The sequence below is a fragment of the Rhinolophus hipposideros genome, assembly GCF_964194185.1.
Source record: "Rhinolophus hipposideros genome assembly, contig: HAP1_SCAFFOLD_139, whole genome shotgun sequence".
In the NCBI taxonomy this organism is placed as follows: domain Eukaryota; kingdom Metazoa; phylum Chordata; class Mammalia; order Chiroptera; family Rhinolophidae; genus Rhinolophus; species Rhinolophus hipposideros.
This window is the reverse complement of record NW_027668813.1, coordinates 157,993-170,404: the sequence shown is the minus strand read 5'-3', so window position 1 is coordinate 170,404 and position 12,412 is coordinate 157,993. Positions and strand designations below refer to the sequence as shown.

At 42.5% G+C, this 12,412-nt stretch overlaps 1 protein-coding gene across 1 annotated transcript in view; it reads left to right on the top strand.

The window, feature by feature from the left end:
* The first annotated feature begins 2,448 nt into the window (after positions 1-2,448).
* LOC308495761 (uncharacterized protein) overlaps positions 2,449-12,412 on the top strand; it is a 45,309-nt gene continuing 35,345 nt past the window's right edge. Inside the window, exons 1-4 of the mRNA XM_081080737.1 lie at positions 2,449-2,844; positions 6,279-6,393; positions 6,555-6,728; positions 11,832-11,938. Coding sequence (XP_080936863.1) covers positions 2,594-2,844; positions 6,279-6,393; positions 6,555-6,728; positions 11,832-11,938 — 647 coding nt within the window. The 5' untranslated portion in view covers positions 2,449-2,593. The remainder of the gene's footprint in view (positions 2,845-6,278; positions 6,394-6,554; positions 6,729-11,831; positions 11,939-12,412) is intronic.

The window sequence follows — 12,412 nt, the reverse complement described above, 5'->3', positions numbered from 1 at the left end:
ATGATCTGTGCTTCTGGGTGTTGGTAAATTCATTTTTATATTTCCCACTCAGTTTTATAATGACAAAAAATGATTAAATACTCAAATATTGGCAAAATAATTGTACAGACAAGTGTGTAGACACTGCCAAAAAATGAACAGTCAGTAGTGTGGTTAGTTATGAACTGATTAACTTAATGCAAACTCACCTTTGGAAAGACAACTGAAGGATTTAAGTGACAAATTTAAGGTGGGTTTTTAAAAAGGTGTTTGAAAATCAAACCGGCTATAATAATACTGGTCCAGTTGTCACAAATTGACAAGTGAATATAATACCAACTAAAGAAAGGATTGGAAATGTGGATCTTTTTTGGCCATTCTAGACTGAATAAATTGGTGAAATCCTGAGGCAAAACAGCAAATTTCCTTTCTTTCTTAACATATATACTGAAAAGAGAAAGAGATTTCTAGTTTCACAGGCCTTATTCAAAAAGCAGATAAGTACAAAGTATACTCCAATTTTTAAAGAAGATTTTTGGGTCTAAGGTGATAGATATTGAGGTTGAAAATAAAACGTTTCAAAATACAAGAGTTTCCCTCACAAAGTGATAAGCCCCCAATGTACTACCCCTGTGGCAGTGTTCATAGCTGTTACAGTACCACTGACTATTCCCTATGCTGTACTCCACATCCTGTGGCTATATATGTGTTAAATTGTGGTTGACATTCAGTATTGTTCAGCCTCGGGTGTACACTGCAGGGGTCGGGCGTCTACACCGTCCGTGGGGCGGTCTGTCTGATGGGACGGGTGCCCGTCTGCCGCTTGCAGGGTTTTCACGGCATTGTTGATTACATTCCCCAAAGTGTCTTTCGTATGTATCCCCGTGGCAATGTTGTGGCTACTGATTTGCACTTTCTGGTCCCCTCGGCTTCTCCCCCACCCCCACCCCCCAGCATCTGGCAACCCTCGGTTTTTCCTCTATATCTCTGAGACTGTTTCTGTTTAGTTTGCTCATTTAGGTTGCCCACTTTAATGATCATTTGAAAACGGAAGTGGCGGGGGATTTCATTGGTTTGTCACCGTGAACGCCGCTGGGGAAAGTGCAGTTGGCGGCGGGCAGGCCATCCCGCGGGTCCTCGGCCGAGGCCACAGGGGGCCCTGTCGCGTCTCCCGAGGAAGGCCGCGCCCAGGCTTCGCAGAGAGGTCCCTGCCCGCGGCCCCGCCCGCGGCCCCGCCTCACGTGTGTGCCCTCTTCTTGGCCCGCAGAGCCCCCCCGGCGCGGACCCGGACACGCTGCGAGCCGGCGCGGGGGCTTCACCGGCTGCCTCTCCGCCGTGCGCTTCGGCCCCGCCACCCCGCTGAAGGCGGCGCTGCTCCCCGGCCGCCCGGGCCCAGTCGCCGTCCGCGGACAGGTGGCCGCGTCCCGCTGTGCCCGGGGGCGGGGCCCGGAGCCCCGGCGCGCGGCGACCCGGCCGCCCGCAGGTGGCGCAGGTGCGTGGCCCTCCGCCCGCGGCCTGCCAGCCGCTCTGCGTCCCGAGGCTCCCCGAAGTCCTCTGTGGGTCCGCCTTCCCCTTCTCTGCCCTTTCCAGTCTCAGTGCCTCGGCTCTCGTTCATTTCTATGGCTGCGATTGTCTGCTTTCAACTGTTTGTGGATTTTCAAAAGTCCGCCTTTCCACCCCCCTGTCGTTCTGCCTTTTTCTACTGTAGGTCGTTCTGGACCGACAGATGGGGGCGAGCCCTGGGTCAGAGCGGACGGACATGGCTCCGCGGTCATTGGAGGTAACAGGCCCGCGAAGGGCACCCTCGGAGGTGCTGTCGCTGTCAGCGGGATCCCCACGGGAGAACCGCGCCACGGAGGCCTCAGAGGCAGGCCACACCCCTGTGACGTGTGGTGCACAGGTGGCCCCCGTGCGGCACGGCTGCCAGGGCCCTAAAACTGCCGTGTTATGCGAAACAAGAGCTCCTACAAAAGGGGTTAGGCTCCAAAAATCAAAAACACAAAGTATCATATTTTTATAATTCAGTGAAATATCTTGATTAAAGCAATTTTCACCCCCCCAAAAAAAAATACAAGAGTTTTCTCTGGGAAATCAAGCTTTTAAATGCTTTTGTGTTTTATAAATCGAAATTAATACATTTCAGTTTTAGGGTACATAAAGGTATTTTTTCTTCTCTCATTTATGGTTTTTGCTTCCCCCAAGTTCTCTGCCTGTTACATATCTGCTTTCTTAATTCAGGAAATGAAATTTCCTATTTCATTTTGCTCAGACGACCCAGCAGAAGCCTGGGCCAGCGCCCACCGAGGTCCGAATGGAACTCAGCGCTGCCCACAGGCCACCTCTGAAGCTTGAGGCGCCTGGGCCTTGCACGTGGGCTCCGGGTGCCCTTGACCTTGGCCACGGGGCTCTGTGCGCATGCGCAGCCCTCGGCCTCTGCCCCGTGCACCGTTGCTTGGCGACGGCCGTTCTGGGCAGAGAGATTCCAAACCGCCTTGCTGTCCTGCGGGGATACTGTGGCGACTGGAGTTGGCTGCTCTAGAGGCTACTGTTGGCTGGGCGCGGAGAAAACAGGCGTGAGAAGTGCGGAGGAGGTTCTGAAGCCCGTGGCTTGGCCATGAGGAGGTTCATTGGCTTAGGGATTCTGAAGGTCAGGTCCGGCTTGGGTTTCCGAAGGAGACCCCAGAGCGATGGTGGTGGCTGGCAGCCTGAGACCGGAGGTGGGGTCACCTCGGAGTCCGGGTACTGCATCCGAGACAAAGATCTCCAAAAAATCCACAGAGCTGCCTCCAGGGGCGACGTGGCCGGAGTGCAGAAGCTGCTCTCGCTCCATCCAGAGAGACTGAACGACAGAGACCGGCAGAAGAGGTGAGCGGGCCTGGGGGGCCGCTGGGCACGGGCCGGAGGCGGCGGGGGCCTGGGAGAGGGGCCCACCTGCCGGGCTCCCCGGGAGGAGCGCAGCCTGGGCGGGGCCCTTACCTGGGGGCCAGGGCCCAGGCCCACGTGGTGAGCACCAGGACAAACTCTCAAGGTCCCGTCACTCATAATTCCCCTTATAAAGCACTTTACTGACAATGTTAAACCAATTTAACTAAATATCAGTAATAGAAATGAAAAGAAGTATATGCAGCATTTTACTTTTGATGTGCACAGTTTTAGACCACATTGTTAAACACTATAGAAAAGTCCGTAATGAGAAAACTAATTCCCATAATAGAGCGACTTGTGGGCTAAAAGTTCTTCAGCTAAAACCCAGTATCCGTTTTACATCAGTGTCCACCCATGTATGTATGGTGTTTATTGAGGGGCCTTAGAAGGGAAGCTTCCAGTGGAAGATGCCTGTGGTCTTGGCTAGGAAGACTCGTTTTCTCACCGTGTGTGCTCTTCCTCTAGTTATCAGTTTTCCATAAGCCAACTAAACTCTCAGGGTTTTAAAAGTTTTGGGTTGCACATGCTCTTTGATTGTAGTGATAAAATTAAGAATCATTCTGTATAGTAGACGAAGATTTGCCCTTCTAGGTGTCAACGGGTGCTGTATTGCCACAATTTCTTTACTAAGAGCTGAAAAGAGAGATAAATGATTGGAATATAGCAGAAAATGCCCAAACACCCTAATATATGCAGGATGTTAGAGCTTCATAGTGATGACATTTAGGGTTAGTAGAAAATATGAATTACTCATGAATGATGGAAAAATACCTGTTAAGTATTTGGAGAAAATTCGTTAGATTTTCATATCACAAAAATAAGATCCAGATGTACTGTAGATTAAAAACTATAAATACACGAAATGAGGAAAGTACCAGAAGAAAACAGAAATTCCTATTTATACATTTTTTTATGTTGGCGAAGACTTCAAAAAAACCAAGAGTTCAGAAGGTTGGTTGAGCAATATAAGAAATCAATAGTCTCTGTATATCAGATAATAATACTAACAAAGCACAAGAAAAGGTACTTGTAAATTATGTACAGCATACACATATCAGGGAAAAGTGTATCTTTGTTTTATAGAGAAGTGTCTGAAATCAACAGAAAAAAAGCAGTCGAATTTTGAATTTGACCAAGTTCTTTCTGTGTATCTATAAGTGACCAATACTTAGTGTCCTAGGTAAAAAAAAAAAAGGAATTAAAGTTGCAAAAGAAATGAAAACTTCTTTTCCATCCTCAAAGGTTGAGAAGATGAGGAACCATGGTACTTGTACAGCTGCTTCAAATTTAAGTTGCTTCTGACTTTTCAAAGAGGCAGTTTGGTGATAAGTACCACATTTAAAAATGTATATTCCCTTTACCCATCAATTTCAAGCACTAAAATATCTTTATGAAATAATTAGATAAATCACATACAATTTGCTTTTCTCAGCACTGCTTACAATATCAATGTCTTGTGAAAAATTCACATCAGCGGATTTCGTAAATAAATTGCAGTGCGTCTGTAGGGTGGAATTACCTGAGACCATTGAAGGTGGTATGGATAATACATACATGTTTACATGCAAAGATGTACTTTGGTAGATTGGAAAAGGAGAAAGCATTCCTTTGATTATATAGACACACACAGACTATGATGTTATTTTAGCCAAAAATATGTGCAAACTTGATATCTGAGTGTTTGTACTGTGACATTTTCTTTTTTAAAAAATCTGATCTCTACACTGAACATATACAGGAATTCTAGTAACAGCTTGTTATTAATAAAGTAATCCCAGGTAATATTTCATTATTCCCAGGAATATGCATCTTGTACAGATTAAAACAATTTCTCACTTCTATGTCCAAATTTTTTTTTTAAAGATTGGTATTTTCTGGCAACTTTTAGCCTCTTCAAAAGTAAAGGCAGTCTTTTTATCTGTGCTGGTAGAAGTTCATGTATCTATATTTCTGTACACACTTATTTTTTTATTATATAGAGCTTCACTACCTATAATATTAAATGATTTTTGATTCATCATTTTGGTTCTGTCTTTATGGAAATCAAAAATAGCACATATAAGTGATTATTACTATTGCAGAAGTACTGCATTACTATAAACATTTTGTTTAAAAACATTGAACTCTCCAGCTGTAGTTATCCCTTCTTTCAATGCATTTATTCATCAGATATACACTGAATACCTGTTATGGAGCAGACACAGTCTACTCGGGACTCTCAGAATCTATCTCTCAGGCCCTCTTCATCCTTAAAAACTTTATGTTGCCCAGTAGGAGCGAAATGAAAAATTGTAAATGGAAGTATTAGTACCTAATATCCATTGAAGCTTTTCCTCCCTCGTTTCAAACAAAAGGATTTCTCCAGTTAGGACATTGTGAACAGTGACCAAACTTGCTGTTTAGCTAGTGTACAATAGTATTAAATACGAGTATCGATCACTGGAAATCATCCGATTTTCATGTAATCTATGAATCAAAACAGTCAATGAAAGGAGCCATCCCTAGTCACTTGAATGCTGAGTCTCTTTTGGCTTCAGGTTTCTTGAAAATCAAAACAAGAATTTCTTGGTGATGTTAGTCCTCTTTCCCCATGATGCTCTTAAGAATGAACATTTATTTAGATGCCAACTTATGATGAGAACTACGGAGGAAGGTCTGGTGTGTTTCCATTATTTCACTTCACGTTAGGGTGGTAGGATGCCCGTTCTTGTAAATACCAGTAAGAAATTATTTAAATGCTCCAACTATACTTTCAAGGCATTCTGAATTATACATTGCCTTCCAGAGTCAGAGGTGTTAAAATATGAGAAAAGAAGCATCTTAGAATCACTGAAATACAGTGTTCTTTCTTAATCCTTAAAACACAGCTGCAAAGTAGGTGGAATGATATCATTTTACTTAATTGAAATGTTGTCTTTTAAAGTAGTAGTGATGGTAATGATTCTGATAATATTACCAAAGAGTTATTGAGCTGTGTGTTTTGTGCTAGGAACCTAAGTAAACACTTTGCATAGATTCCCATGTAAGCCCACAACAGTGTCCTGTGATGTTAACTACAGTTTTTATCCCCATTTTGTTGATGAGGAAATGGAGGCACACAAAGGCTAAGGGACAGCTAATAAGTGGTCGAGTTAAATTAGGATCAGACCCGAGTTGAGCTGATTCCCCAGGGCATGCTCTCTGTAGTCACATAGGCTGCTCTGTCCTTAGTGTGGCGAGTAACAAGAGCTCGTGAATATTGTACTTTGTGCAGAAGAAAACTCCATGTTGGTTCTGAAGGCATTGGAGTGGCGCGTCATGTTTACAATTGCGTGCAGAGCTGCATGTTTGAGACAGTGCCCTGTAATGTCCTAAATGTCCTCTCACCCTCATAGGACTGCTCTCCATTTGGCCTGCGCCTTTGGCCATGAGGAAGTGGTGACTCTTCTAGCAGAGAAAAAATGCCAGATGAATTTCGGTGACAACAGAAACAAGACAGCTCTAATAAAGGTATGTGGTAGCCAGGTCTGTCAACAGGAGATGGATTTTATTTAACTATTTAGAATAAAAATGAAATAGTTTCAATCAACTATAACTAATTGTGGAAACTTGTGGAATGCTTACTTTGAATTCCCATAATTTACCGTTCATTTAATGACGTATCCTGACAGGCCGTGGAGTGCCAGGAAGAGGAGTGTGCAACAATCCTACTACAGCATGGAGCGGATCCACATGTGAAGGACTTCCGTGACAACACGGCTCTCCACTACGCGGCCATGGGGCACAACACCGCGATAGCTGAACTGCTGCTGCAACACCAGGCAGACATGGAAGCAACCAATGAGGTATAGATCCACAGACTGTATTTACACAATATTTGTAATACATGTGTTTCAGCCACAAGCATTTTATTTCTAGTCGATATATACAGCATGCTGTACACCTGGCCCTGTCGCCATAGAAACAAGTCCAAAGCCAAGTCAGGAAGGGGAAATGGGGTGGCCACAGAAAGGGCCCAGTTCTGTCCTGTAAGAGTCCTGTTACTGCTTAGGAGTCGGTGCCAGGTTCACTCACACCAAGGACTGAAGACCCCGGGGGAGGGAAGTATGTGGGGGTGGCTGCTGCAGGGCAGGGCCTAAGAGATGGGTGTTCCTGGGGGTGGGTGGGAGGAGGAGTGGAGCCTGGGTCCCGCCAGGGAGCTGGGGGTGTGCAGGTAGGGAGGGGAAGCAGCAGGACACTGGCCCTGAGCACCCCAGGCCTCGGGGATTCTGAAGATTAGGGCAGGAAGGCCAGTCACGTTTGGACATCCAGCAAGGGCATCCACCTGCGTTCCTAGCCACTCTGCCAGCCACGGCCCCCCTTGAGGTCTCCACCTCGGAGTGGGGCTCCTGCTCAGCCTTGTGGAGGTGCTGGGCAGGTTTTAGGTGTACAGAGGGAGCAGGTGATGGGGACGCGTTCACCCCTTTTTGTTCCTGGACGTACATCACTGCTCGCCACTGCAACCCCAGCAGGAATGCCCTTGGTTGACAGAGGAAGGGTCAATTTTACATTTTTGGAAGCTCAAGCGTTCCCTGAATGCAAACAGTTGGAACTTAATTTTCTAAAATTTTACTTTACGTGATGATACCTCTAAAGTAGCAGTAGAGGGCACAGCTCTCTTTTATGCACTTACGACAAATTACGTGTGAAAACAAAACTTGTTACAGGCAACACTTCCTTTTTTAAGTGTTTTTTCACGTCCGAGTTGTTTTCCAATTAATGCAAAACAATGTAGGAAGGCAAAATTTGCCTTTGAAATTGGCTTTACCTTAAAACTCAAACAAACAAAAAAGCATTTTACAATATCATAGAAATCTTCCCGCTGTTGACAATTTTTTTTTTTTATAAACAAACGATTTATATAAAGCTATTTAGTACTCATTGGCTAAAGCCTAAGAGGGAAAAAGGAAAGGGAAAGGAAATAACCATCAGAAATATGCAGGGCAATTTGGAAATTTGGCTATTGAAGGGAAATAACAAGAAGAGGTTTTTCAAAACCTCATGGACACAGACAGCAGTTCAATATTTGCCAGAGGGTAAAGGGGGGAGGGGAGATAGATGAGGAAAAAGGGGTCAAACATATGGTGGTGGAAGGAGAACTGACTCTGGTGGTGAGCACACAATGCGACATACAGATGCTGTATCATAGAAATGACACTTGTAACCAACGTAATTTTACTAACCAGTGTCACCCCAATAAGTTTAATTAATAAAAAGAGGCTTTTTATTTTTGTTTTTCTTCAGTTTATGTGCTTAGTCAAGGTCCTCTTCAGTTTTGGGGGATAATAATCCTTAGTTTTGAGAGAGAGTTAGTGAGTTTTAAACTTCCCTGAGACCACATCTGGGAAGGCTCCGAATCCACCAGATTGCAGTGAACAGGCGGCAATTAAGTGGGAAAGGAGGGAAGGACAGACAATTAAGTGACATGTCATCTGTTCTGGCAGAAAGAGCCACCTAGGGAAGAGTCTAAACTCTGCTGTGAAATGTAGACTGTCCCATGAGAAGTAAGGGGTTTAGCAATAATGAAATCAAGTTGCATTTTAATTGTTAATCCCGTTTCCACTCCTACCCAGGAAATTAAGTGTGGTTTTCATAAGTGACATGTCTCTTCCACTTTTATTTGGCCTAATCGTCAATGTCAGAGGAAATTGGTGACTTAGGCTAGAGAAGAGACCGAAGGGATCGTCTCCCGGACTAGTTCTCGGCTAGAATTCTGCTGGCGAATCACAGTCACCCTAGGAACTTGGAAACCATTTACAAGCTAGGCTCTTCCTGAAGGTTTTGACTATGGAAAGCTAATAAGGCCTGGACATGTGTTGTTTAGAAATATCTCCCTGAGATTCTGATACAACTCTTGGTTAAGAACTACTAGTGCAATGTATCAATTCGCAGATCTCAAATACTTAAGAAATCTCTAGAAGAGGTGGAGTGTGAGAGGTGATTCTCCTTCAGCTCTCTCCTTCCCAACACTCTTCGCCTGACTTTTGAACTGTCTGTACCTCTGGGCTCGAGAAGTGGAAGGAAATATCATTGGCGGTACCTGCTGGCTTAAAGAAGAAAACCTTTTTCCTTTCAGCCATCAGTCATTCACTGGTGCTCAGAGAATCTTTAGAAATTTGCTGATGGGTGGTCTCCTAATGCATAGAATCGGGCCCTTTAAGAGTTTTGCATGTTTGTTTGTGCTCAGGTTGTTAGATCAACAAATGCTTACTGCACGCAGGGTTTTCCTGCAGTAATAGGAAATTGTGAACCTACTTTTTTTGCCTGTTGTTCTGTAAATCTCCAGTTTTCTTTTCTTTGTTTTTAATTAAATTTATTGGGATGACAATGGTTATTGTATTTAAATGGGTTTCAAGTGTACATTTCTATAATGCGTCATCTGTATGTCATAGTATGTGCTCACCATCCAGAGTCAGTTCTCCTGCCTTCACTGTATGTTTGACCCCCCCTTACCCTTCTCTACTATCCACCGTCCCCCCCTTACGTTCTGGTCACCACTGAACTGTTGTCTGTGTCTATCAGTTTTTGTTTCCTTGTCTTGTTCGTCTGTTGCTTTCAGTTTAATATCCCTCATATGAGTGAAGTCGGATGGTCCTCGACTTTTTCTGTCCGATTTGTGTTGCATAGCATAATAATGTCATGGTCCATCCGTGTTGTCCCAAAGGGCAGCATTTTATTTTTTCTATGGCAGAGTAGTATGCCATTGTGTATGCATACCACATCTTTTTTATCCAATCATCTGTTGAAGGACAGTTTGGTTGTCTCCACTCCTTGGCCACCGTAAATGATGCTGCAATGATCGAAAGTGTGTGATAAATTCTCTCAGTATGTCTGTGAAATTCATAGAGCCGTGGCATAATCACGATGGTAGGTTTAAACATGAAATCCCATGAAGTTAGTAGCAATACAGATGGGAAGTGTCAATAATTTAGTGTCAGCAGTCCTATAATGTAATTGTCCATTGGATTAACAATCTGAAAAATGAATACAAATAGATTATGGTTTGAATAAGAATGGGAAAAATTCTTGAAGTGGGTGTAATGAGTCTAAATGACAGTTTTATTGCATGTTGGGGCCCAGTTTTTTAATGAAGCATATGATACTAAAAAACAGAAAGATTTTACATACAAATATTCACATTATACACAAACGTTTGGAAACAGCAGATAAAACATCCCAAGTGGGCCACGGACTAATTATGGCTCCTTGATATGTTTAGTTTACCTCCATATGTTGAGTGAACATCGAAAGTTTTGGAGACTCATGAAGAAATAAGGATGTCAAGCTTCTCCTAAAGAATCAAGCCTGGTCCCCTTGAGCCCTGACTACAGATGGGTGTCCTGTGGCGAGGCTGCGCCTCTTATATGAGACATGTGTTCCCTAGTGTGCTACTGTCCCCACCTGGCTTCTTCACTTACTTGGGTCACCTTCTTTGCCTCCGTAAGCACTGGAGTGTGCGATTCCTGTTTTATAGAATATTTTGATAAACGCTTCAAGATTTTCAAGACAGTCTATATTGATTTATTATACGTATTCTGTATTAATCACCTTAGAATGAGACTGAGTTTTTCAAGCTAGAATTCCTAAGTTGTTTTTCTTTTAAAAAAAACAAAAAACAAAACACTTCCTTTATCATTATACGTCCTATAAATAATCATACCCATTGAAATGTCTTTAAGTCTTATGAGGTCAATGATGGTTATAGTTGTAGATGTTATGCATAGTCCAGGCAGTATTCTATCATCCTCCTCAACGTGGTTCCTTAAAAATGCAAGTGATTTAGTCACTTTCATGATGCTAAAAATCATCCATATAGATCAGTATTAAAACGTTAACTGATAAGCCATGATGTTTTATTTCGGAGTTATATTTTGCCTGAGCTATAAAATAATTTTAAGTAGCAATTAAAATAGAAACAGAATAAAAAACAGATTTTTTCAAAAAGTAGATAGGCATTGGGGTCCCAAGATTATCCTTGCAACTGAGAATAAAATTTCACATTGAGCTTACCAACAGCCAAGATAAAATCCCATCGTCTTATAATGGGAGAAAACCCATGGACCATTTAGTGATAAGCAATCAAAGGTCATTTGAAGCCTAACTCTTTTTAATTTAGAGTCCATTTCCTTAGTGACCCTTTTGGAGCAGGAGAGCCTGAAGTTGACATCTGGGATCCTGAGAACATGGATAGAAGAGAAGCAAGCAAGTTTGTATAAACTGCAGAAAACCTTCACTTCTGTTGGAAAGCTCTCCAAACTGTATCCCTGAAATTCTATGATACTTCAGATGTTAATGTTTGCCACAGAAAAGTATTGTCAAATCGGGATTAAGCGACCTGAAACACTTCTTTAGTAATAGCCATATAAAGCACAGTTTTATATTTCTCAAATACCGGTGATCTTTCTGGAATATTCCTACTGGGGCACAGTAATTAATTTCTGCTAAAGTACATATTCTTTGGAATATAATGTAACAAACACTACCCCAGAAATAATTATTTAGGTTATCAATTCAATAAAACGACTTAAAGCATTTACGTCTATGTTTTCGAACTTGGAGATACAGGGATGAAGAATAGCCCCTGCCCTCAGAAAGCTCTGGGTTCAGGTGGGGAACGATAAAATAACTGCAGTATAGTGCGATAGAGATTGTGATGGGAGCAAAGTTCTTGGCACCAGGGCTGTCAGTGTTTGAAGGGAGTTCTGTAGAATGAGGTGGAAGTCCATCTGTTAGAGAGGAAGGAGGAGGATATTTTAAAGGGAAGGAGCAGCAGATGACAACACAGAGGGCTACTTTTTATTTACTTTCTCTAGTGTATGTTCAAGTTTAGAGGATCTTTTATGAGTTTTCAAATTCAATTTAGAACTATCTAGCTTTTTAAGCTATAAATTGTTTTCTCTGTTTTACAGTTTGATTTTACACCACTTTTATTTGCTGTGTATAAGGACCGCTGGAAAATGGTGGAATTTTTACTCGAGAGACATGCAAACATACATGCAGTTGATAAGTGGAAAAGGTACATTTGTTTGTTCTTTTTTTTTAACTTAGAACTGTTTTAGAGCGGTAACAGTTACTCAAGTCAGAAAGATTAAATTAAGAAGAAGAGGATTAACCTATAATTTCAAAGTGAAAAATATCAGCACATCGTCAGTTAGGTAGAAAAGCAATTATTCTGCCTGGTGAACAGGAAGAACCGTAGCCTACAGGATTCATATTCATTTATGATATCGACTGATGTCATTTGTCATTGCAGTTTTTGGTCACATGGTATTATATTAGCTAAAGGGTTTTCACAGTAACTTTACTAGTTTTGTATAGTATGGACTCTAACTTAGTTTATGATACAATATTGGATTTAGTCTCTCTGACAGTTTTTTTTAACCTCTACTGTGTATTCAGGTTTCCTTAAAAGATGCACGTTAAACGTAAATAGGAGTTGATTTTGTTGTTTGGATGACTGCTTTAAATTGTTTTCTTCAAGGAATACTGA